The following is a 26,664-nucleotide window of genomic DNA, read 5'->3' as shown; positions in this document are numbered from 1 at the left end:
ACTTGAACATATATTTTGGCGCGTTCACTTTCTCCTTCTTAATGAAGTGCTGGAGAAAGACCTTCTGTGCCAAATTGGGTTTCTCACTTCCACCACATGGAAGTAAGTCCTCATTCTGAATCTTCAGAAGCAGCTTCTTATCCATGCTCAGATCAACATACTTTCCTGCTTGCATGGAGTTGTACAGAGCCAAGTTTACTTTCTCTTTCCAGAAGCGTTCTTCAGCTGTACTTGAGAGATCAATTCCAGAGTATTTTCCAGAGGCCTCTCTACGGAGTACAGCTTCTATCTGCCATTCTGCAATTCTTACTGGAATACCACAAATGCTTGACCTGATTTCAACACCTGTAAATGGCTCAAGTCCCATTACTTCTCTGGTCTTCCCTTCCAGTTCGGGATAAATCAACACCATTTGACTTTCTTCAGCTATAGACGCAGCTTTGTCATAAATCTTAGCTCTCACCCAGAAGTGTCTAACCAATGCTTCGTATGTTGGTCCATTCAACATCTTGAAGTAATACATAAGTTCCTGCTTTTCATAGTAGCATCTGATCCAACACTCATGGAAGGCGAGAGATTCAAAATCCACCGGATTTTCTATTTGAACCTGTAGTTCCCATTCTTCCAGTTTCATACTTCTTCCTCTGTAGTCATATTCAGGAACCATTCGTGCAGAAGAGTCTGAAACTTCCTGTTGCGAGCTTGATGATGCCATTTGATGATGATTGAAGAAGATTTAGAGAATATAGGGTTCTAAGGTTTTTGCGCTTACTTCGCAAGAGGTTTGAGAGCAAAATGTGTTTGTTGTGAGTGAGTAGTGTGTGAATTGAAAAAGTGTTTAAGAGTAAAAACGTTTGCAATTCAAAAGAAACAAACAAACATAACATTAATGACAAAATTGGGGGCGCGTGAAAAGTACTCTCAAAGCTATTAAATCATCATTGCCCTTTTTGTTATACACCAACACATACAGGCCACGTAAGAAGTTCACAGAGTAACTACCAAGTTAGTGGGCCAGAAGTTACTTTAAAAAATAACTCCCAACGTTTCCACTAATTCAACTATTCAGAAGCAATAAATCCAGCTTCTGGACTTCAGATGCTGACGTCATCATCAGAAGCGAGTTTTCCTCAGATCCTCAATAAAGAGCTTCTGATGGACTACTGCTTCTGAACTAACTTCAGAACCTAAAATCCTTTTCAGGAGCAAGCAAACATCTAATCAGACACGTAGTGCATGTTCAAATTTTTCTTTATAAAATCAAATCTTTCAACAGTTAAAGGCTTAGTAAATATATCAGCCCATTGATTTTCAGTATCAATGAATTGTATATCTAAAATTCCTTTTTGAACATAATCTCTGATAAAATGGTGTTTGATTTCAATGTGCTTAGCTCTTGAATGCAAAATTGGATTTTTAGACAAACAAATAGCAGCAGTATTATCACAATAAATGGGAATACTGTTAGCAGTTATCTGATAATCTTCCAACTGATGTTTCATCCAAAGTAGTTGTGTACAAAAACTTGCAGCTGAAATGTATTCTGCTTCTGCTGTAGACATAGCAATAGTTGTTTGTCTTTTGCTAGCCCAGGATATAAGATTATCACCCAGAAATTAACAATTGCCACTGGTTGACTTTCTTTCAATCCTATCACCAGCATAATCAGCATCACAGAATCCAATTAGCTTATAATCTAAGGATTTCCTATAAAGGAGTCCAAGATTAGTTGTTCCTTTCAAATACCTGAAGATTCTCTTGACAGCAGTCATATGAGATTCTCTAGGATCTGATTGGAATCTTGCACACAAGCATACACTGAATAAAATATCTGGCCTAGATGCAGTAAGGTATAACAAAGAACCAATCATACCTCTATACAGCTTCTGATCTACTTTAGCTCCTTCATCTTCTTTGCTTAAGGTGCACGTAGGGTGCATTGGAGTGTTCATCACTTTACAATCTTCAAGTTTGAACTTCTTCAGAAGCTCCTTTGTGTACTTTGATTGATGAACATAGACTCCTTCTTTGCATTGATTGATTTGAATGCCAAGGAAGAACTTCAGCTCTCCCATCATGCTTATTTCAAATTCATCCTGCATTAACTCAGAAAATTCCTTGCAAAGAGATGCATTAGTAGAACCAAATATTATATCATCAACATATATTTGCACAACAAGAATATCTTTCCCAAGGGTCCTTCTGAAGAGTGTTGTATCAACCTGTCCTCTTTTAAAATCATTCTTGATTAAGAAATTACTTAGTCTATCATACCAAGCTCTGGGAGCTTGTTTCAAGCCATATAGTGATTTCTTCAGTTTAAAAACATGGTCAGGACATTTAATATCCTCAAATCCAGGAGGTTGCTTGACAAACACTTCTTCTTCTATGACACCATTGAGAAATGCACTCTTGACATCCATTTGATATAATATTATGCCATGATTAACTGCATAGGAAAGAAGTAACCTGATTGCTTCCAATCTTGCAACTGGAGCAAACGTTTCAGTGTAATCAATGCCTTCTTGTTGACTATACCCTTGTGCAACAAGCCTGGCTTTGTTTCTTGTTACTTCACCTTGCTCATTCAGCTTGTTTCTGAATACCCATTTTGTTCCAATAATGTTCTTGTGCTGAGGTTTGGGTACCAGATCCCACACATCATTTATTTGAAATTGATTCAACTCTTCTTGCATAGCTAGGATCCATCCATCATCTGAAAGTGCTTCATCCACTGTTGTAGGTTCAATCATTGAGATTAGTCCAATCATTGACTCTACTTGTCTGAAATGTGATCTTGTTCTTCTTGGACTATCTTTGTTTCCAATGATTAGCTCCTCAGGATGTGAAGACTTGTGCTTGAATGTGTTTCTGGGAGGATCTGCTTGATGTGAGCCATCTTGTGCTTCATCAGAAGCAGCTTCATCTTGCGCTTCTGATGTGGGTTCAGCTTCTGGACTATCTTCAGATTCAGCTATCTGATCAGGTTCTGGAGTAACTTCAGGAACCTGTATCTCTGCAAAACTTTCACCTTGCTTTGAAGTTTTATCTTCAAGCTCTTTGTCATCAAATCTAACGTGCATAGATTCTTCAACACAGAGTGTCTCTGAATTATACACTCTGTACGCCTTTGACCTTTCAGAGTAACCTAAGAAGATTCCTCTTTGGGCCTTGGCATCAAATTTCTTTAGGTAGAGCTTGTTGTTCAGAATGTAACATGTACATCCAAATTGATGAAAGTAAGAGATATTGGGTTTTCTTCCTTTAAAAAGTTCATATGCTGTTTTCTCCAAAATAGGTCTAATATAAATCCTGTTTTGAACATAACATGCTGTATTCACTGCTTCTGCCCAAAAATGTTTAGCCAAATTGTTTTCATGGATCATGGTTCTGGCCATTTCTTGTAAAGTTCTATTCTTTCTCTCTACAACCCCATTTTGTTGTGGAGTTCTAGAAGAAGAGAATTCATGAATGATTCCATGTTTTTCACAAAAAGCTTCAAATGGCTCATTTTCAAATTCTCCACCATGATCACTTCTGATTTTCAAAATTTTTGACTCTTTTTCAGTTTGAATTTGTGTGCAGAAGTTACTGAATACCTCATATGCATAATCCTTACTTTTCAGGAATTTCACCCAAGTCCATCTGCTGTAATCATCAACAATGACTAATCCATATTTACTTCCATATAAGGATGCAGTACTCACTGGTCCAAATAAATCAATATGGAGTAATTCTAAAGGTCTTGAGGTTGAAACGATGTCTTTTGTTTTAAAAGATGATTTCACAATTTTCCCTCTCTGACATGCACCACAGAGTGCATCTGAATGATAGTCAATGTCTGGTAGCCCTTTCACAAGTTGTAACTTACTAAGCTTAGAGATTAACCTCCAGTTAGCATGTCCCAACTTTCTGTGCCACATCCATTTCTTATCATTCACTGATAGTAGGCAAATCACCTTCTGATCAGCTAGTTCAGAAAAATTGATTTTATAGACATTGTCAACTCTCTTTCCCTTGAACACAATGGATTTGTCTTCCTTGTTGATTACTGTACAGTTGGGTTTTTCAAAAAGCACATCATAACCATTATCACAAAATTGACTAATGCTCAAAAGGTTATGTTCAAGACCATCTACCAACCATACATTATTAATTGAGGTAGAGGAATTACCAATAGTTCCTGTACCTATGATCTTGCCTGGCTGGTTTCCTCCAAACTTCACATTTCCTCCCTCTTTCATTGTTAGGCTGAGGAACATGGACTTGTCTCCTGTCATGTGTCTTGAGCAACCGCTGTCTAGGTACCATGATCTTTGCTTTGGCACTGCTCTTAGACATACCTGCATCATTGACATTTTTAGATTTAGGTACCCATTGTCCTATGGGTCCTGGAAAGTTAGTACTTAAGGCTTTACTCTTCACTTCTTGTACCTTGTGCTGTGAGTTGGGTTGCTTCTGATTAACCATCACCTTAGGTTTTGGTATTTCAGAAGCAGTAACTGTCTTCTTCTGAAACTTAGATTTCAGAGCCTCAGATTTTGGTTTCACCAGACTCTGAGGAATAGGTTCTGATCTTTTTAGTATCCTAACCTTTGAAGTCTTGGAATCAGATTTGATCATAGCCTTTGACTTAGAGTTCTTTGGCTTTGAAGTAATCTTAGCCTTAGAACTAGAAGCTTCAGGTTCTGATTGAACAACCGTTTCCAACTCAGCCCCTTCTGGTACAAAGAATGTTTTCAGACCTTCCTTGATGCATTCACAACAAGATTTTAGATTGGTTTTCTCAAGTTTCACTTCTGGAAAACCAATTCCTCTGCCATTGTTCTTGTAAATGCTATAAATCATAGAAGCTACTCTGCTTCTGTCAATGCCAGATATAATAAAATCTTCAAGAGCAATTTCATGGTTACTTAAAGATTTTTCATTACACTTTTCTTGTAGCTTCTGACATAAGAACCTGAGCTGATCTTCATATGTTTTACACATGAAGTCAAAGCCCCTAAGTCCTTGTTCAGAAGCTTTCAGATCCAATAGAGTTGATTTTTGCTGTTGTACCAAATCAACATATTTTTCTTTTAAATCCTTCAACTCATTGGTTCTTACTTCAAAATGTGTAAGAAGTTCTTTAAGTGACTCAACAAGTTCATCTCTGGGAATTTTGGAATATACCTCGTTTTCATCTTCTGAGCTTCTGAAGTTGCTGTTGCTACCAACCCAACAGCTACCTTTGCATCTTCATCAGCTTCCTCTTTATAAGATCCAGATTCACTACCCAAATCATCCCAGGTTGCCATTAAACTCTGCTTAATCTGCTTCTTGAATTTGCTTGGTTTGAATGTAGACCTCTTTGACTTGTCCTTTGACTTTTCTCTTTGAAGATCAGGGCATTCAGCAATGAAGTGTCCCGGCTTCTTACAGTTGAAGCATCCCTTCTGATCTTCTTTCCTTGAGCTTCTGGAGTTACCCCTTTTGGCGAGAAACTTTCTGTTCTTCTTGGCCAGATATTGAAGTCTGTTTGAGAGCATGGCCATTTCAGCAGCATCTGGTTCAGAATCTGAACTTGACTGTTCTTCCTCTTCAGATTCAACCACTTTGAGAGCTTTTGATGACTTGCCTTTGGATGGAAGAGCTATTGATTTACTCTTCTTAGTAGACTCATGTTCATTAAGACTTAACTCATGAACTTTGAGAGAACTAACAAGATCTTCGACACTTAAAGTGTTTAAATCTTTAGCTTCCTCAATGGCAGTCACCTTTGGTCTCCATCTGGCAGGTAAGCTTCTGAGTATCTTGCTTACATGATCAGAAGCAACATAGCTCTTCTTTAGAATCTGTAGCCCAGAAACTAAGGTTTGAAACCTTGAGTACATCTCCTCAATAGTTTCATCATCCTTCATCTTGAATAACTCATACTGATGTACAAGCAGGAGAGCCTTTGCTTCTTTGACCTTCTTGCTCCTTTGAACAGAGAGAAGCAAACATAGCTTTAGCAGTGAATTTGTCACTCATCTTCATGTACTCTGCTTTGGGTATGGCAGTGACAAGAGCTCATCTGATAATATGATGCTTCTTGTAGAGTTTCCTCAGTTCTGGAGTATGTTTCTTTCTATCCACAGCAGCTCCTTCTTCATCAAGGACTAAATCACCAACACCATCCTCCAGAATATCCCACAATTCTTCATCTAGGCTCATGATGTAACTGTAAAAGTTGGTCTTCCACCAAGAGAACTCTTCAGCATCTCCATTGAACTTTGGAACTTTTCCAACACTGGTTTTCTTACTATCACTATAATCATGTGAGACATTTTTATAGCTAGTATCACCAGAACCAGTAGGAGGAGGAATAGACATGTTTTTCTCAGATCTTTGACTGTTGCACGGTTAAGTGTTACACAACAGACCAAGGCTCTAGATACCAATTGAAGGTGAGAAAAACACAAGAAGGGGGGGTTGAATTGTGTTCTGAAAAATTCTTCGTTTCTCCTAAACAACTGAACACACTGATCAGAAGCTAAGTGAGACAGCTTCTGAAGTGATGATCAGAATCTAAATGCAGCGGAATAAAACAGAGAGAGAGAAGAAGAACGACACAAAGCAATTATACTGGTTCCTTCCACAATCCGGAAGTAGTCCAGTCCCCCTTGCACTTCCAAGGAGATTTCACTAAGAGTAATATCTGATTACAATTGCTCAAGCACACAAGCAAGAGACTTCCTTTGCTCAAGCACACAAGCTAGAGGCTTCCTTTGCTCAAGAACACAATCAAGAGACTTCTTGCTCAAGCACAACTGCAAGAGACTTCCTAACTAAACAAAATTACACAGAAAATTGTTTAAGGTTGAACACTTGATATACAATCAGAGGTGCTCACAATATAAATCAGATACAAACTCAATGGACTTAAGAATTTCTAAGATATGACTTTAAGACACAGAAATTCTAAGTGAATGCAGAACAATTTCAGCAGAGGTTTTGGCACTTGTAAAAATGTTGTGAGTCTTTCGTTCAGCGTTCTTGCATTACCAAAACTCTAAGTCTTCACTCCTTTATATACAGGTGTGAAAGAGACGTTGTGAAATTGCCAGCACACCAGAGAGTCGTTGTTGAAGCTTGATCTTTCACCAATGATATTTTGCCTGATTTGGTTGTTGTCCTATGAAGAACCAATTTGAAATCCATTCCTTATCCAAAGGAACATCTATGCAGGCGAAGCCGTATTCTAGAGCTGTTTTCTTGTCTTGTAGCGTGGACACAAAACAGAGTAGTGGAGAACGTGGTTGTACAATTCGTACAAAGTACAATGTCAACGCTTTCGTCCAAATTGCAAGCACATGCCTTCAAACACCTTTGAAATGACCGTTGCAATGTTCCACTAATTTTCTGCTGTGTTTTCGAATCCAATAGACAGCTTTTGCAATTTAGATACTTCAATCTTTGAATGTTCTGCAAATCCAGTTGATCTTCAGCTTCTGGTGAAATGACTTCTGATGAGGCAGCTTCTGATGATGCAGCTTCTGATGAAGCAACTTCTGCAGCTTCTGATGGTGCAGCTTCTTCAGCTTCTGATGATGCAGCTTCTGATAATGTGGCTTCTGGACCTCTTGTCTTCAGGAGCACTATTCTTCAGAAGCGCTATTTCTTCAGGAGCAGCTTGACTTCAGGAGCGCTTTTACCTTCAGGAGCGCTTTTACTTTCAGGAGCGTATTGCCTTCAGAATCATCTAAGCTTCATTTTCTTTTGCTCTTTATTTGCTCATTCAGAATCAATTAATGATGTAACTTTTTTAATTGTGGTCCTGTACTCTTGAACAAATATTAGCTAGTCCAATTTTACAATTTTTAATACCTTGTTATCATCTAAACTCTTTAAGGTTCATTGTTAAACACATTTTGTTCCAACAAAAATAATCTTGTTTGTGTTCAATGTGAGCAAAAATTTCACTTTCAGAGTATAGAGGCTGTAGATTTAGATCAAGTTATATCGAGAGAAATGTTAAAATAAACAATGTGTTGATGCATGAGTTAAGCTGATTTTGGTACTAGAAAGTTGTTTTCTGGCTTATGGTAACCGATTACCTCACATTGGTAACCGGTTACCACTTGTTAAAAACCTCCAAAAAACTTATTTTTCAATATGGTAACCGATTAGCACAGCTCAGGTATCTGGTTACCACTAGTAAAAATTCAACAAAAACCCTTTTAAAAACTTGGTAACCGATTACTGGTGTCTCCCAAAACACTGAGTATTTTAAGGTGGAAAGACTGGGTGCATGCAAGTATACACTGTCTAAGTTATTGTATAAAAAGATATCGATTCCACAGGGATTGTGAAACTATAGATTCGCGTAGTGATGACAAGTCATCTTATGTTATTCTTAGCATGATTTTCTGTCATTTTCAATAGGTTTTACAACCAGAATAGAGAAGTATTAGATCAATTGCTTATGATTTTAGAACATTTGTAATGTTTTCTATATTTGAATATGTAATTCTATTCTTCCCGAAACATAGCAATTTTAGGGCGTTTTGATGTAATTCACGAAGAAATCATGCAAATCGGCAAAGCAAGACATCTAAAGATTAGTGAAGACTATGGGAAGATCAAGAATGAAGATTTAGGAGGTATCAGAACACGTTAGAGAGGGAGAAATTCTTTTCCCAGGTGCCAAGACATCTTATATGGAAGCAAACGCCCAAAAGGACGGAAAAACGGAGATTTATGCACCAGAACACACTCACTGGTGACCCAAGCATGATCCATGCGCCCCGAGCATATGAGCCCCCGAGCATGGCCTAGGCGCCCCAAGCATGGCTTCTGAGCCCCGTGTGACCAGCTGGTGTAACTGGACAGTTGATTAGGTTATAACGTCTCGACGAACTCATCACTTAGATAGTCTACTTACAATAATTGAACTTGACTTGACTGTTAATTAATTCCAACAAATAAATAAAGGGGATTAAAAGGATCCTAACGGGCGCTAACATTCTGCAATCAAAACAGGTCAACGTTGTTTTGTTGCAAACATATTAAATTGCAAAACTCTAAACCCTTATCTCTTTATTTATTTTATTGTTCCCAAATAAGTAACGTGAATTGTATGGTTGAAACGTCAATCCTTGTGGATACAATACTCCACTTATCAATTTATTACTTGGTAAACGAATTGGTACACTTGCCTAATCCGACCATCATGTTTTTGGGGCCGTTGTCGGGGATTGTTGATATTTTCGACTAAGCAATTTAAAATACTTATTAGTAACTGTTTTGCTACTTTCATACTAAAAATTATGTCCAGTTTCTCGCAAAGCTACGATGGGAATCTGCAATTCAAATCAGATATAGACAGGACTGAACGAGCACTTCGCGAAGCAATCCCAATTCAAGATTATTCATCAGAAGCGTTAGAAATGTGAGATTATGGGCGACTGGATAACTTGGACGAAGTCTCACTGGGATTCCAACCACCAAACGAAGTAGTGTTCGATATCAAGAATAGCGTGCTCATAAATTTGAAAACTAACCAATTTGCAGGTATGTAGTTAGAAGATGTAATGTTTTAAAAATAAGATCTAATATTTCTTCAAGCATACACCAACTCTTAGGCTCCGTAATGTTTTAAAAAGTAGGAGCTAATATTTCTTCAAGCACACACTAACTCTTAGGCTCCGCTTGAGAGTTTGGAAAAAAATAATGAAGAGTTGAAAGAATGGAAAGCTTTAGGAGGGAAGTGTTTTGAGGAGCTTAATTTTCTTCATAATATAAAATCCTCATAATTTGGGAGAACTAAAAAATTGTATCGGATGAGGTTTTGGAGAGTTTAGGTAAAAAAAAATTAAATCCAATATATATTGTTATAATATACGTAAAATTCAAAGTACAGAAAATCATAAATATATTTTTATCATTCACTAAAAAAATTGAAAGATTTCTCTATTTCTCCCTCTAATATCATTCCTCCAAAACCCTTCCATCCCTTCCCCTCCAAACTCTCAAACAAAACCTTAATATTGATGTTTTTGGCATTTGCTAAGAATTATGTGGAGTCTTCCAAATTGACAGGACTGGTTGGTAAACACTTAAAGGGATTTGAACATTGAGTGAAGAAGCTACAAGAAAGTATTTTCATTAATATTCCATCTTAGATATAGAGAATTCCATTAATATTCCCTTGTTGCTCACCAAATTATGGTGTTTGGGGCAGACCCATATCACAGCCTTATCTAGGAAAGACCAACAAGCTCATTTTTCATGGTTCATGAAGTTTAAACTTGGATCCAAATTGTCTCACAAAATTGTAATTTTAATGTCATTGAGAATTTTACTACATGCATTGTTGCAGTTCAACCAACAGTGAAAATGGGAAGACTTTCAGGCTGCAGAAGTATAATTAACTGCAACCATGTCACACAAAATTTAGCCATTAAAAAGGCTAATGGTTTAATGAAGACAGAATCCAAGAGTTTATTCTATTCCTTAATCGGAGGTTTGACCAATCTTCCAATCTTTCTTCCACCATCTTTTCTTCATCTCCTTAGCTGGTTTGACCAATCGAACTTCAGACCCCTCAGCTGCTTTGTCATCAATCTTCCCTTTTGATGCTTTTAGATCAGCTGCTGACTTTTTGCCCCGTTTCTTAGGGGGCTCACTCTCATGCTCTACTGGAGGAGCTGCCGTGGCCTTCTCGATGATTCTTGTTGATCTTCTTGGAGTCTCACCATCGCCCCAATCAAATTCTGAGATCTTTGGGCCACCATTTTCCTTCAGATACTTCTCCATACGCCTCCTGGTATGGATTCTCTCTCCTGTTGGAGCAGTAAAGACAATCTCATTTTTTCCAGACTTTGGAAAGAAGACCTGCAAAGGAAATATAATTTATGAATACTCATGCAATAACATGCAACAAAACAACAACTGTAACACATACAAGATCTTGTTCCAGGTTATTAACAAGCAGTACCTAATGTGAAAAATGAATCTCTCTTCCCTACTCTAACATCACAGTACATTATATGTCTTTGATCCTCATGCTGTTAAAAGATAAAACAAGAATTATGCCTTATCATTGAAAATGTTTCTTCCTCTTCTATTAATCAAAAACTTATTTTGTTGTTACATTTTAACGCATTTTAGTGCCTAGTTAAACACCATAGGTTGTTATAAATAAGCTAGCAGTTTTACTGTTAAACTTCATTAAGACTGTAAGAGCATAACAAATAGCATGGCACCAAATTAACCTTGTTCGGTCTGAAGACAAGTATCCATGGCTCATAATGACCAAGAAAGAAAAAAATGGACATGTATGGACTGTATTGAAAATAATTTCCAATCTAAAACTGCAGTAATAGAGAATACATAGATGCTCCTCGAGTTTTGTACTATACAATAACCCAGAGGGCCTATGTACCTAGAAAAAAGAGTAAGTTTATATGGAGATTGAGAACTCAAGACCACATCAGGTATGGTTTTTCATGGAAAAGAAAGAAAAAAAAATCATTGGTGATTGCATGGGTTTTGTAAAACACAGGGCAAATTAATGCAATTTCCTTCAAGAAATATTAAAAAAGGCTGTTACATAGTGGGTTTAACCCATGCACAATATCAGAAAAAATTAGAATAAATGGTTACAAATATGGCAGAAAATATTATGAAATTTATTAGATGTGACTGATTTACTGGGTTCAATCATACCATATGGTTCATGCTCTGGTCAGTGTTGGATTTGCTAACTAACACTAAGCCTGATTGAGCCAGTAGGGATGATCTGTTCAGTGATTTGACAATCTAATATCTTAAGATCGGTGCTAACCGAAAATGTATTAGCTGGATTACTGTTTTTAGAGCAAACTGAACACCTTAGAAACTAAACAGAAAAAGAAAAGAAAAAAAAAGCTGAAAAGCAAACAGTATTGGATTGCAAACATGAAAATATTAATGTTAAAAATTACGTGAATGAGGTGTTTGTTGAACTTATGGAGTGATTGATGTGATCTAATAACAAAGTTATTCATGTTTCCCAAAGAATGACTACTTGTAAAAGATATATGTTGACAAATGAAAAATGATAACTTTACACACAACAATGGAGTTAACCAACTTCGAGGGGTTGGTATAGTAGTAAAATGACAGGCCTTGAATCTGGAGGTTCCAGGTCGTGACCCGCTAGTCCCCTTGGAAATAGGTAAATGAAAATTCCTTTAGAAGTGGTTTTTGAGCCCTAAAGTCTTCTTCCTCTTTTTACAGTTTTTTTACATAAAAAAACAAATTGCTAGTAGAATTTCACAAAATCAAGACAAAATTCTGAGAATGGGATATTTTGTTGGACCCAAACATGAAATTACATAATCTATCCTAGAACAAAAAACTTAACACAACAAGATAACAACAATGAGAAATCAATCCCTGAGTCGAAACCTAGAGCTGTGAAATGCACAAAAGTCATTCTTCAACAAGTTTTCTGCAGAGTAACAAACAACTAGCTCAGGAACAATCAAGCCCAATTGCTCATTACCCATTTTGCCAAATTGTAAAAACAGTTCTAACCAAAGTAAGAAATTCCCGCAGAGTAAAAAACTTGTTTTGTACAAAGTCAACAATCTTGAAAATCCTAGCAGGTGACTCAACACCCAGCAACTAAATAATTCTCCGAATTCAGAGAACAAAATACCTAAATCTTTGACATGGATCTTGAAACACACATTCAACAGTTCAAAAGTCAGGAAAACAACAAAATGCGTGAATATTCAAAATCAAAACCCTAATTGGGAAAACCAAAATCACAGCATCTTACAAACACAAATCGTGAAGTTAAACAAAACCAACACGAAAATCTTACAAGAAACAAAAATTACAGCAACACTAAATTCACATTTCCCCAAAATTGAATAGTCATTTAGTCAGAGAAAATCAGAACCTTTTAGGTCCAACCAGATGGAGCAGCTAGATAATTTTCAGACTTCAGAGAACAAGATACCTAAATATTTGCCATAAATCTAGAAACACACATTCAACAGTTCAAAATTCAAGAAAACAGCAAAATTGGTGAAAATTCAAAATCAAATCCCTAATTGTGAAAACCAAAACCACAGCATCTTACAAACACAGGTCGTGAAATTAAACAAAACCAACACGAAAATCAAACAAGAAACATGAAATTACAACAACACGAAATTCAAATTGCACTAAAATTGAATAGTCAAAGAATCAGAACCTTTTTGGTCCAACCAGATGGTGCAGGTAGATCCAACCAAACATGCTCCTCCGATGCACCTGCATCAGCTCTGACAGCAGCCGAACCTTCCTTCACTGAACTCGCCATTTTCACCTGCCAATTTCCCCCAAAAAAATTCAATTATAACGACAATACCAGAATTAATAATAATAATAAACCTTACAATTTTGTATAATTGAACAATAATTCATAAATAATTGAAAGATGATGAAGAGAAGGGAAAAAGGAGAGAAAAAATACTTAGGGTTTTTGGTTTTGTATTGATTTTTGCGTTTGTTGGAGTGAAAGTGAGATTGGTTGTGTGTGTGTGTGTTTTTAAGTGAAAGTGAGATTGGTTGTGTGTGTGTGTGTGTGTGTTTTTAAGTGAAAGGTAGATAAAAAATAGAGAAGAAAAATATTTAATGTATAATTAATTAATTAATATTTATTTTCTTTATTTATTTAGTTTGAGATTGAAACCGATGAGACACGTGTGGAATCTCACTATTGCTTCAGGTAAAATGATCACAACTTATTCACCTCAAGGGGCCAGGGTAGGGACATTGCGATATAAAGGGGCCGAGGTTCGAACCCCGAATTCTCCACTTATCACTTCAAGGGGTGAATTTCTATGTAAGGATTGCAGAAATATAATATGCATCCAGCAAACAAAATCACAAAGGAAACAACATAATTAACATTGAACTATCTCATATTCTCTTCATTATCTCAAGGAATGAATGAGTTATTTAAGAACCTATTCGATTTCATTTAGATTCTGTTAGATTAGATATGATACTGAATCAGAAATTTAAGAACAATCTTCTGATCCTAGTTGTGATCTTGCATTTTATGATCTTGCAACCCCCCAACCAGTCTTGACAACCTTGATCACGCCTACAACACGCATAAATTCTATGGAACCAAGATGGGGCAATGATGTTGTTACTCAACCACTATTAGCGGCATCTTACATCTATGACCGCTATTGGAACTGGCGCTTTGCGGGCCAATGGCATGGCAGTCAAGGGCCTCGCCGCAACGCTACAACGCTATTGACAACTAAGATTTAATTGTTAGAGAGAAAAACAACAACTTTGGTTCACATAATCTATGGAGTGATTTATGAAAGTTCGGGTTTTGCAGGAAAGAGTGGAGGAAATAAACGATGTGCTTGTTTCAAGTTATGTTTTTAGATTTTCAGGAACAAAAGGATAGAAAATATGCATTCTTATGTTTGTTCCAAGTTTTTAGATTTTATTCCTGGATATAAAGGATTCTTGGGGCAGTTGTTTTATTCCCAAGGAAATGAGTGGGAAAAAAATTCCCATGGAGGGGAGAATAAATTGATGTGTGACTATCTATAAATCTCTCAATAATTCCTACTCTTTTTATAGGAGAAAAAACAAGATTAAGAAAGTAAAAGCATGATGTAAATAAATAAAGCTATTGTGTATATACTTGGTCCATGTGTTTGCTTGGGTAATGTGTGACTCGATTTGCAAGGCGGTTCTTTAAAAACAAAAACAAAACCCTAGATTTTTATATTGGATATAAGCTTGAAGAAATTGAAGGAGGATACTAACCTAAATGTTCCAACATTCATTTACAACAAAATATTATCCCTTTTAATTTTGTAAAACAATAAAGAATTTATATAGATGTGTGAAATGATTGGTCAGTTTGGTATTAGATATAAGCCACCGTCTTACTATGACATTAGAGATAAACATTTGAAGAAAATTGTGAGGCTACACATAACATATTAGACGAGCATAAAGTGGCTTGGAAAAATATTTGATGTACAATCGTGAGCCGAAAGTCTGAAACACGGTCAGAGCATTCGACTAATGAGCCGAAGGTCGCAAGTTCGATCCCTGTAGAGACCACCAATTTCAAATAATTTTATTTATTAATCCTGCCTATGTTAGTCTTGATAAGCATAGCCGGTTCCAAGTCCCGAAAAAAGGAGAGTTGTGTTAGGCATCGATACCAAACTTAAAACTTTGTCGAATCTCAATGACATGGATCAAATACGTAATGGTGTGAATATGATAGAACATTATGGCATTGTTTGATCCATGTAGCTGCCCACTTAGTGGGATAAGACTTGGTTGTAAAGAGTACTATGGGAACTTTCTTTATAAAATCAATTGTTGCTTCTGCCATTTCAAAGACAACTGATAAAGTTTACAAAATGATGGATGACATTATTGAGGTTGCGGGTGAAGAAAATATAGTCCAAATTCTAACGGACAATGCTACAAACTACAAGTTGGTTTGACAGATGTTGATGGAGAAGAGGAATAAGCTTTACGTGCAGCTCATTGCATTGATCTAATGTTGGATTATGCATAAAGAGACTATTGCTTATGGTAAAAAGATCAGAACTTATATCTATGCTAGAATTGGAAAAATATACTATGCATCCAGCAAACAAAATCGAAAAGGAAACAACATAATTAACATTGAACTATCTCAGATTCTCTTTTCATATATTCATAACCTATTCAATTTGACTAAGCTTTTACGAGATTAAATTGCTATTGAATCAGAATTTAAGAACAACGAAAATAAATTGGTAAAAGAATAAAGCTGTTGAACCTGATTTGAGATGCGGTGGTGGTCGAGGAGCGACGATTGAAGCGGACGATGACATTGCGATCAAATTCTGAAGTGTTGTGTGATTGATTTCTAACCACTATGCTTTACCGCCATTCGTTAAAACCGATGTTTGACAACATTGGTCACTAATTGAACCACATGACCTAATCTTCATTTAAAAGAAAAAATCATTACAAAATTTCACAGAAAACAACAGAACAAACATTATATAATCTCAGATTCACTTCATTATCTCACGAAAGCCAATTATATAGTAAGTTATCAAGCAGAGATACTCCTCCTATTAGACATGTCCCTTAGATATGTCACGGTGTCGGATACATATAAAACTGAATGCAAAGGGGAAAATGAAAAAGTTTATAATTTAGAGGGGAAAAAGCAAAAGTTGTTGAACCTTGTATCAGATGCGGCGGTGGTGGTCGGCGAACGACGCCGTGAATTGGTGGTGCGGAGATCGGCGATTGAAACGGACGCAGACATTTAGATTGCAGTGCGAATTCTGACTGCGATTTGAAAGTTTCTATTTTTTGTATGAGTATCAAACGGCGTCGTTCACCAATTTCTTTTCAACAAAAAAAGGAAAAATGAAAAGATGAACTTTTAAGTTTTTAAAGCATACAAATTCATATTTATTTTTTATTTTTTTTTTGAAGGAATTCATATTTAATTTATATCTTGTTAAAAAAAATTCTTTTTTTTTTTTGAGAAATTGTTATAATACTATAGACATCTTATAAATATTCTTTTAAAAATGTGAAGTATACACATGAGTTGACTTAAGACACAGACTCCAAGTGAGATTGAAAATTTTGCAAAAACCAAAAATGATGAAAAAATTTAAAGGGACTAAAACTTGAAATTTGAAAATTTTATAGAAACCCAAAACATATTTAATATTAGGAAAAAAATTACATGGCAAGTGAATGCGGTGGCGGGGACCCTCCACTCACCTGTGTGTGTGTGTGTGTGTCTATATATATACGGGACTGCTAATTTAGACTCACCTAAAAAGACTAAGGAGTAAATTAACAATCTAGACCTATCTAAAATCATTGAGTAGTAAGTTAGCAATCTACACCCACTTTTATATACGATACAGTGCACGAATCCCTTATTGAGTCGAAACTATCTCATTCACACCCTCTGACCAATCACTCAGAATCAAACTTTCTGAATCATCTAAAGCAGTCTCCCTCTCCATCCCAATACATTAAAAAAATAAAAATAAAGGAAAACACGAAAAAGAAAGTAAGGGAGAAAGATATTACCTTTTTTAGAAGTTGTTGGAAGAAAGGAAGGAAAGTGCGAAAAATCGCTTTACTCCAAATGTTGGAAATAACTGCAATGAAGAATCCCTGAATTCTAGCCAAAAGGATCGGGGAAATGATTGTAGGTCAACTGTTGCGGATTGGTTGGAAGCCCAATCACATAAGGCCCAATAGGCCAAAGGCCAATGAAAACAAGAAGAGAAATGATGGAGGAGCACATGAAGCCCTGTGCGGATTACCACACAGGAGCACACCTTAATATTATCTCCAGCATACATGCAATCCCCAACCGATCCCTATGATGGCACCACATTTCACTAAATTCATTAGCATTCTATGTGGCTATATAAGGGTGACTCATTGTCAACTTTGAGGTATGATTCACTTTTCCGCATATAACCATCTCTCTCAGATACTGACTTGAGCATTGGAGTGCGAACGTGCCTGGATGTACTTTTATCCTCCACCGTAAAGATTCAACCTCCGTCGCACCAAAGCACCGTGAACAACCGTTCAACAACCTCGATCGTCATCAGACCAGTCAGAATTGATATGAAACGAAAACAACACGTTCCCACGTTTTGAGGGTAACTGAGTTGTAGACTTCCTCTATGAATAGAGGACTCTGCCTCAATTCATTTGTTTCCCAAAAATTAATGCTTTGAGTTATTGAAAATTTTCTTTCTCTTCTCCCTCTCTACTTTCGAATTATCAATCTATTCTTCTCATCTACTTTTTGTGTTCCTTTCTGTATCTAGCTGTATTCATACCATATTATAGTAGTTGTAATCGTCGTAGTGGGTGTGATTATAGAACATTTTTCTACTGTAAAGTCAGTGGTAAACTGATATAGTTGTTTGGGTTGTTTTATCATGGGGAAATTATGGTGGATTGTTTTCCTTGCACAATAGTATTTAGCAGTGCCGACAAAACGTCTTGAAGATAACGACCGAATGCACGAATCAATTCTGTAATATATTCGGTGTTTTTTTTAAAGCAAGTTTCAAATTCCAAAAACAACAGTTTTCCTCTGATAAGCTTCTATTCCCTAGTTCATGTTATTGCTTTATCAAGTTCGCTCATGAAAAACTTTAAACATTGTATTTTTGCACTGAGTTCTTAAATTTACCACGAACATTTTTTTTCTTTCCTTTTTATATAGAAGAATGAAAAATAATCATAGGGTATCTTCAGGACTTGGTGTACTATTTGAGTGAAGTTGGTCAAGATATTGAAAAAAAATGGTCTAACTACATTTAGCCTTTAAAATGGCATATCTTATGTGTCTGTTTGGAATCATAGTGAGTTTGACGGAATCACGTTAACACCACAATTCTGTGAAACTCATTGTCAATTCAAACATGCACTTTAATGCATTTGGTATGAATCATTTTGTTATGAAATTTCATATCAAAAGTTACACAAAAAGAAAGTCGCATGTTATTAATTTCTTTGCAATAATATTGATAGTAACATCATTCATATAATTTCTTAATCAAAAGCAATAATTTGAACTAAATTTTTGACCTTGATATGTAAATGCTCATATATTAGCATTAGATTCAATTTCAAAATTGGAAGAAACTGGTGCCCTTTATTATTATTTTCAAGTGGAAAGTACAAATCCAAAACTTATGTTTGAGATACGGTCGTCGTTGAAACTTGAAACACACTCTATAATCTCTATTTGGAGAAATGTTAATGTATTTATTTTATTTTAATCTTCTTGGTCTACTTCTTAACAGCTGAGTTACAGTACTGAAGAGAAGTCTAGGAATTAAACTTCATACAGCACAGAAAACATGCTCCTCTTTCAAGCATCTTGTTTAATTTTAGGCCTTCTCTTGATTTAGATGGTTAGCACCTGGAAAATAAATGTGTTTGGATTTCAATTTTATGCCTTCTGTTGTTTATAAAAAAATTGCAAATGATGGAGCCGGGGGTTCAAACCCAAGTCACGGCGTCTAGTCTAGCAATTTCGGCAATTTTACTAGTTGAACTAGGACTCGTTGAGTGCTCAAACATGTTTTTAATCTATCTTAAAATGAATAGTCTATATGTAACCTTGAAAAAAGACTATCCTCGTCGACTTTCTTAAGTGTGTGCACGCACGCACACATTTGTGCATAGTGACAATTGCGAACAAAATTCTAGGCTCGGAATGTAGATATTTAACCTCATATATGTAATATTTTGAAAAGTAGGATCTAATATTTCTTAGAGCTCGCACACCAACTCTCAGGCTTTGTATGGGAGTATTGAGGGGAAGGGAAGAGAGGGCTTCGGAGGTGGAAAATATAAGGGCAAAACACTTAATTTTGTTTTGAAAGATTTCTCTATTTCTCCCTCTAATCTCATCCCTCCAAACATTTCCCTCTCTTCCCCTCCAAAGCATAGCCTTGATATTGATTTTTTGGCATTTGTTAAGAATTTTGTGGAGCCTTCCAAATTGACAGGACTGATTGGTAAACTTAAAGGGATTTGAACATTGAGTGAAGAAGCTAGAAGAAATATTTTCCATTAATATTCCATCTTAGATATAAAAAATTCCATTAATACACCCTTCTGGCTCACCAAATTATGGTGTTTGGGGCAGACCCATATCACAGCTTTATCTAGGAAAGACCAACAAGATCACTTTTCATGGCTCATGAAGTTTAAACTTGGATCAAAATTGTCTCACAAAATTGTAATTTTAATGTCATTGAGAATTTTACTACATGCATTGTTGCAGTTCACCCAACAGTGAAAATGGAAAGGTGTCATCAGTGACAGAAGACAGAAGCCAAGAGTTTATTCTATTTTCTTATTCGGAGGTTTGACCAATCTTCCACTCTTTATTCCACCATCTTTTCTTCCTCTCCTTTGCTGGTTTTCCAATCTTCTGTTCATCTTTAGTCTGGACAACTTCAGACCCCTCAGCTGCTTTGTCATCAATCTTTCCTTTTGATGCTTTTAGATCAGCTGCTGACTTTTTGCCCCGTTTCTTAGGGGGCTCACTCTCATGCTCTACTAGAGGAGCTGCCTTTGCCTTCTCAAAGATTCTTGCTGATCTTCTTTGATGCTCATGCTGTTAAAAGATAAAACAAGAATTATGCCTTATCATTGAAAGTGTATCTTCCTCTTCTATTAATCAAAAACTTATTTTGTTGTTACATTTTAAAGCATTTTAGTGCCGAGTTAAACACCATAGGTTAGTCAAGTTTTCTCATGGAAAAGGAAAAAAAAATATCAATCGTGATTGCATGGGTTTTGTAAAACTCAGGGCAAGTTAATGCAATTTACTTCAAGAAATATTAAAAAAGGCTGTTACATAGTGGGTTTATCCCGTGCACAATATCAGAAAAATTTAGAATAAACGGTTACAAATATGGCAGAAAATATTATGAAACTTATTAGACGTTTATTTCCTCCATACTGACTTATGTGGGTATAATTTACATGACTGATTTACTTGGTTCAATAATACCATATCGTTCATGCTCTGGTCAGTGTTGGATTTGCTAACTAACACTAAGCCTGATTGAATGAGAAGGGATGATCTGTTGAATAATTTGACAATCTAATATCTTAAGATCGGTGCTAACCGAAAATGTATTAGTTGGATCACTGTCTTTAGAGCAAACTGAACACCTTAGAAACTAAACAAAAAAAGAAGAAAAAAAGAACAACAGAAAAGCAAACTGTAAAAGTGGTTTTTGAGCCCTAAAGTCTTAAAGTCTTCTTCCTCTTTTTACAGTTTTTTTACATTAAAAACATATTTGGGATATTTTGTTGGACCCAAACATGAAATTACATAATCTATCCTAGAAGAAAAAATTAAACACAACAAAATAACAACACTGAGAAATCAATATCATCCGTGTCAAAACCTAGAGCTGTGAAATGCACAAAAGTCATTCTTCAACAAGTTTCCCAGAGTAACAAATAACTAGCTCAGGAACAATCAAGACCAATTGCTCATTACCCATTTTGCCAAATTTTTAAAATAGTTCTAACCAAAGTAAGAAATTCCCGCAGACTAACAAACATGTTTTGTACCAAGTTAACAATCTTGAAAACCCTAGCAGGTGATTCAACACCCAGCAACTAGAAAATTTTCAGACTTCAAAGAACAAAATACCTAAATCTTTGCCATAAATCTAGAAACACACATTCAACAGTTCAAAATTCAAGAAAACAACAAAATGGGTGAAAATTCAAAATCAAATCCCTAATTGTGAAAATCAAAACCACAGCATCTTACAAACATAGATCGTGAAATTAAACAAAACCAACACGAAAATCAAACAAGAAACATAAAATTACAACAACACAAAATTCAAATTGCAATAAAATTGAATAGTCAAAGAATCAGAACCTTTTTGGTCCAACCAGATGGTGCAGGTGGATCCAACCGAACAGGTTCATCCGATGCACCTGCATCAGCTCTGACAGCAGCAGAACCTTCCTTCTCCATCAAACTCGCCATTTTCACCTGCCAATTTCCCCCAAAAATATTCAAATAGAACGACAATACCGGAATTAATAATAATAAACCTTACAATTTTGTATAATTAAACAATAATTCATAAATAATTGAAAGATGACGAAGAGAAAGGGAAAAATGAGAGAAAAAAATACTTAGGGATTTTGGTTTTGTTTTGATTTTTGCGTTTGTTGGAGTGAAAGTGAGAATGGTTGTGTGTGTGCGTTTTTAAGTGTGAGGTGGATAAAAAATAGAGAAGAAAAATATTTAATGTTTAATTAATTAATTCATATTTATTTTCATTATTTATTTAGTTTGAGATTGAAACCGATGAGACACGTGTGGAATCTCACTATTGCTTCAGGTAAAATGATCAAAACTTATTCACCTCAAGGGGCCGGGGGTAGGGACATTGCGATATGTAGGGGTCAAGGTTCGAACCCTGAATTCTCCTGATTCACTTCAAGAGGAGAATTTCTATGTTAGGATTGCAGAAATATAATATGCATTCAGCATACAAAATCACAAAGGAAACAACATAATTAACATTGAATTATCTCAAATTCTCTTCATTATCTTAGGAATGAATGAGTTATTTTAGAACCTATTCAATTTCAATTAGATTCTATTAGATTAAATTGATACTGAATCAGAAATTTAAGAACAATCTTTAATCCTAGTTGCGATCTTGCATTTTATGATCTTGCAACCCCCCTACCGGTCTTGACAACCTCAATTACGCCTACAAGCACAAATTCTACGGAATCAAGATAGGGCAATGATGGTGTTGTTACTCAACCACTATTAGCGGCATCTTACATCTATGGCTGCTATTGCAACTGGCGCTTCGCGGGCCAATGGCATGGCAATGGAGGGCCTCGCCGCAACTCTACAACGCTATTGACAACTAAGATTTAATTGTTAGAGAGAAAAACAACAGCTTTGGTTCACATAATCTATGGCATGATTTATGAAAGTTTCGGTTTTGCAGGAAAGAGTGGAGGAAATAAACGATATGCTTGTTTCAAGTTATCTTTTTAGATTTTCGGGAATAAAAGGATAGAAAATATGCATTCTTATGTTTGTTCCAAGTTTTTAGATTTTATTCCTGGGTATAAAGGATTCTTGGGGAAGTTGATTTATTCCCAAGGATATGAGTGGAAAAAAATTCCCATGGAGGGGAGAATAAATTGATGTGTAACTATCTATAAATCTCTCAATAATTCCTACTCTTTTTATAGGAGAAAAAACAAGATTAAGAAAGTAAAAGCATGATGTAAAGAAAAGAAGCTATTGTGTATATACTTGGTCCATGTGTATGCTTGGGTAATGTGTGACTCGATTTGCAAGGCAGTTCTTTAAAAACAAAAACAAAACCCTAGATTTTTATATTGGATATAAGTTTGAAGAAATTGAAGAAAGATACTGACCTAAATGTTCCAACATTCATTTACAAAAAATATTATCCCCTTTAATTTTGTAAAAGAATAAAGAACTTATATAGATGTGTGAAATGATTGGTCAGTTTGGTATTAGATATAAGCCACCGTCTTACTATGACATTAGCTATAAACATTTGAAGAAAATTGTTGAGGCTACACATAACATATTGGAGGAGAATAAAGTGGCTTAGAAAAATAGTTGATGTACAATCATGAGCCGAAAGTCTGAACCACAGTTGGTCAGAGCATTCGACTAATGAGCCGAAGGTCACGGGTTCGATCCCTGTAGAGACCACCAATTTCAAATAATTTTATTTATTAATCCTGCCTATGTTAGTCTTGATATGCATAGCCGGTCCCAAGCCCCGATAAAAGGAGAGTTGTGTTCGACACCCAACTTAAAGCTATGTCGAATCTTAATGACATGGATCAAATATTTAATGGTGTGAATATGATAGAACATTATGGCATCGTTTGATCCAAGTAGCTGCCCCCACTTAGTGGGATAAGGCTTGGTTGTTGTATGGATGGATTAACCAGATTAGGAAGCCTATCCTAAACTCTTTGGTGAAGAGTGCTAATGGGAACTTTCTTTTTAAAATAAATTGTTGCTTCTGCCATTTCAAAGACAGCTGATAAAGTTTCCAAATTCTAACAGACAATGCTACACATTACAAGTTGGTTTGACAGATGCTGATGGAGAAGAGGAATAAGCTTTATGTGTTGCATTGATCTAATGATGGATTATGCATAAAGAGACTATTGCTTATGGTTAAAAGATCAGAACTTATATCTATACTATGCATCCAGAAAACAAAATCACAAAGGAAACAACATAATTAACATTGAACTATCTCAAGTAGCCACTTATATAGTAAGTATGCATACATTCATAACCTATTCAATTTCACTTAGATTTTACTAGATTAAATTGCTATTGAATCAGAATTTAAGAACAACGAAAATAAATAGGTAAAAGAATAAAGCTAGGAATGAGTGACAGAAATATTGGAAAATTAAAAAGTTGTTGAACCTGATTTGAGATGCGGTGGTGGTCGAGGAGCGACGATTGAAGCGGACGATGACATTGTGAGCGAATTCTGAAGTGCCGTGTGATTGATGATTTCTAACCACTATGCTTTACCGCCCTTCATTATAACCACATGACCTAGTGTTCATTTAAAATAAAAAATCATTACAAAAATTCCATATATAGAAAAATAAAAGATGCATCCAGCAAACAAATTCACAGGAAACAAAAGACGAAAAATTAAACCATCTCAGATTCACTTCATTATCTCACAAAAGCCAATTACATAGTAAGTTATGAAGCAGAGATACTCCTCCTATTAGACATGTCCTTGTGTTGGATACATATCTTGTTCGACACCGACATGGACACTAAGATAGAAAGCTATGAAGCACGGGCACTCCTTAGATTAGCCGTGTCCTCTGACACCCTCTAGTGTCAGACACGTGTGTCAGTACCGACACCTGACACCGACACATATAATTACACTGAAGTATGCGATTTTTTTTTTCTCTTCAAATTATTAGCAGTGTCAGCGTGTCGGTCGGTATCATGTCCGATGTTCGTATTCGTGCTTATGGATGGCAAGTGACATTACATTACATAAATTCATAAGTTATTTAAATTTATATTAAATCATCAGAAAATTAAGAACAACGCAAATAAAACTGAATTAAAAGGGGGAAAATGAAAAAGTTTAGAACCTGATTTCAGATGCGGTGGTGGTGATCGGCGAACGACGCCGTGAAGTGGTGGTGCGGAGATCAGCGATTGAAGCGGACGCTGACATTTAGATTGCAGTGCGAATTCTGACGCCGTGAAGTGGTTCTTGTTTCTATTTTTTGAACAAGTATCAAATCGTTCCAACAATTTTTTTCGAAAAGAAAGTTTTAATTTTTTCACAAGTGATAAATAAAATATGAATTTTTAGCACATACAAAATCATATTTAATTTATATCTTTGTAAAAAAATTAATTTTTTTTTGTGAGAAATTGTTTAATATTATAAACATCTATAAACATTCGTTTAAAAATGTGAAGCATACACATAAGTTGACTTAAAACCAAAGACCCCAAGTGAGATGGAAAATTTTGCAAAAACCAAAAATTGATGAAAATTTTTAGAAGGACTAAAACTTAAAATTTTAAAATTTTATAAGAACCAAAAACATATTTAACATTAGGAAAAAATTACATGGCAGTGAACGCGGTGGCGGTGACCCTCCTCTCACCCCAAAATATGGCTAGCAATGAATCAAATTTACTCGAAAATAATTTGAGATTTGATTTGATGATTAATTCGTTGAATTTAGTTCGTAAATCAAATGATTTGAACTTGAGTTAAAAATCAAGCTCGTTAAACAAATGAGTTAGTTCAACTCGAAAATAGTTTTTTAAGTGTTTTTGATGACTACAATAGATTTGTATGAATCTCCTTAAAAAAAATATATAGATTTGTATGAATCATTTTGCTAAAATCAAAAGCTCATGTTCAAAATCATGTTTAAAATTTTATTACATTCACATAAACTCAATTTGATTGTAAAGTAAAAATTGTCAAAAGTGACAATGTCCCTGAATTTGATCTTTCTTAGTTTTACAATTCCAAAGGTATTTTACATCAAAAGTCTTGTGTTGAAACTGTTAGAAATTTCGGTCTTAATGAAAACAAATTTTATAAAACATGTTCAACAATTATGAATCAATAGCGAAAGCAAACGAAACATTGAACATGATTATATTGGATCTACGACATGTTTGATTTATCAAGGATATAAAGAATTAGGGTATTAAAAATACTGGATAAAGCTTTCATGGTAGCCCTCTCTCAACAGCAACGATAAATAGAGAAGTGATCTGAAACAAAACGAGAGGTGATCTGAAACAAACAAAAGGGTTAGTGTGACACCCTTAAACCCAAAATATATATTACTAATATTTATAAAATTTCAGTCATTTCATGAAAATTGTAGATTTCTAAAAACTTTTTGAAACAATGACATCACAACTCATACATTCATTTCATGCTCAATTATTTTAAAAATTTAATAATAGTAAATTTTGGTTTTACAACTAATATTTAAAAATTACAAAAGGTTTTACAAATTGGATTACAAGTATTAAGTTTAAATATAATTAATACTCCCAACCCGATGTCACCTATCAGAGCGGACCAAGTTCCCAAAACAAAGTCTTCGAATAAGACATGTACTTCACTTCAGGACTCATAACTTATAGAACGGCGATTTAGCAAACGCATGGCCAAGCCAGCATACACAAACAACGAAGGGGTGAGTTTCGAGAACATTAATAGTATAAAATAAATGAAAGGAACACGCAAGAAGTTAGAAGGAACATCATATCATATCAAATCAAATTTAGAAGAATTCTTCAAACATCAACGCAATTTAACAAGTAAAGGTCACCATATCAAATCACCAAGTATAAACATTGTCACACCAGTCATATTTTACACAAATATCAAGATATATATAAAACAACAATCTAACTCAACACATTCAACTAGTTCAACCACAATTCAACAATGCTATGCATGCTCTGAGACTCTACACTCTTCATTTTTCTTAGTACCATTATATTTTTGAAGTACTTGGTTAGGA

General features: G+C 35.4%; 2 protein-coding genes across 5 annotated transcripts; both read right to left on the bottom strand.

Annotated features, from left to right (window-relative positions):
• Positions 1 to 10,271: 10,271 nt before the first annotated feature.
• On the bottom strand, positions 10,272 to 16,369 carry LOC146916739 (methyl-CpG-binding domain-containing protein 11-like). Of its 3 annotated transcripts, XM_085718700.1 has the most exons (5): positions 16,230 to 16,368; positions 15,815 to 15,978; positions 13,211 to 13,324; positions 11,692 to 11,764; positions 10,272 to 10,857 (listed from the first exon to the last, which is right to left on the bottom strand). In XM_085718700.1, the coding sequence occupies exons 3-5, from the start codon at positions 13,273 to 13,275 to the stop codon at positions 10,477 to 10,479; spliced, it is 519 nt and encodes a 172-aa protein (XP_085574826.1). In that variant the 5' UTR covers positions 13,276 to 13,324; positions 15,815 to 15,978; positions 16,230 to 16,368; the 3' UTR covers positions 10,272 to 10,476. The 3 variants fall into 3 exon arrangements, with proteins under 3 accessions (XP_085574826.1, XP_085574827.1, XP_085574828.1); XM_085718701.1 differs by lacking the exon at positions 11,692 to 11,764 and having other exon boundaries at positions 15,815 to 15,983; positions 16,230 to 16,369; XM_085718702.1 differs by lacking the exon at positions 11,692 to 11,764.
• A 3,408-nt stretch (positions 16,370 to 19,777) lies between these two features.
• Positions 19,778 to 24,930, bottom strand: LOC146916738 (uncharacterized). 2 transcript variants are annotated; one of them, XM_085718699.1, is made up of 5 exons: positions 24,748 to 24,920; positions 24,047 to 24,181; positions 21,960 to 22,031; positions 21,464 to 21,580; positions 19,778 to 20,173 (listed from the first exon to the last, which is right to left on the bottom strand). In XM_085718699.1, exons 4-5 carry the CDS (start codon positions 21,572 to 21,574, stop codon positions 19,910 to 19,912), a joined length of 375 nt encoding a protein of 124 aa, XP_085574825.1. In that variant the 5' UTR covers positions 21,575 to 21,580; positions 21,960 to 22,031; positions 24,047 to 24,181; positions 24,748 to 24,920; the 3' UTR covers positions 19,778 to 19,909. The 2 variants fall into 2 exon arrangements, with proteins under 2 accessions (XP_085574825.1, XP_085574824.1); XM_085718698.1 differs by lacking the exon at positions 21,960 to 22,031 and having other exon boundaries at positions 24,748 to 24,930.
• Positions 24,931 to 26,664: the final 1,734 nt, after the last annotated feature.

Source organism: Medicago sativa, chromosome 6, assembly GCF_051527215.1.
Source record: "Medicago sativa cultivar Bolivia chromosome 6, Bolivia_mono, whole genome shotgun sequence".
NCBI classification, from domain to species: Eukaryota; Viridiplantae; Streptophyta; class Magnoliopsida; order Fabales; family Fabaceae; genus Medicago; species Medicago sativa.
The sequence above is the reverse complement of the archived record's forward strand: the minus strand, read 5'-3'. Positions and strand labels throughout refer to the sequence as shown.

What these genes read in the sequence shown, in the direction of transcription:
- LOC146916739 (XM_085718700.1), bottom strand. Translation starts at nt 13,275, where the DNA reads ATGCAGGTGCATCGGAGGAGCATGTTTGGTTGGATCTACCTGCACCAT. An exon ending in CATCTGGTTGGACCAAAAAG is followed by an intron (nt 11,765 to 13,210) that starts GTTCTGATTCTT and finishes ATCACTGAACAG; the next exon opens with ATCATCCCTACTGGCTCAAT. An exon ending in ACCAGAGCATGAACCATATG is followed by an intron (nt 10,858 to 11,691) that starts GTATGATTGAAC and finishes TTTCCTTTGCAG; the next exon opens with GTCTTCTTTCCAAAGTCTGG.
- LOC146916738 (XM_085718698.1), bottom strand. Translation starts at nt 21,574, where the DNA reads ATGGCGAGTTTGATGGAGAAGGAAGGTTCTGCTGCTGTCAGAGCTGAT. An exon ending in CATCTGGTTGGACCAAAAAG is followed by an intron (nt 20,174 to 21,463) that starts GTTCTGATTCTT and finishes ATCTTTTAACAG; the next exon opens with CATGAGCATCAAAGAAGATC.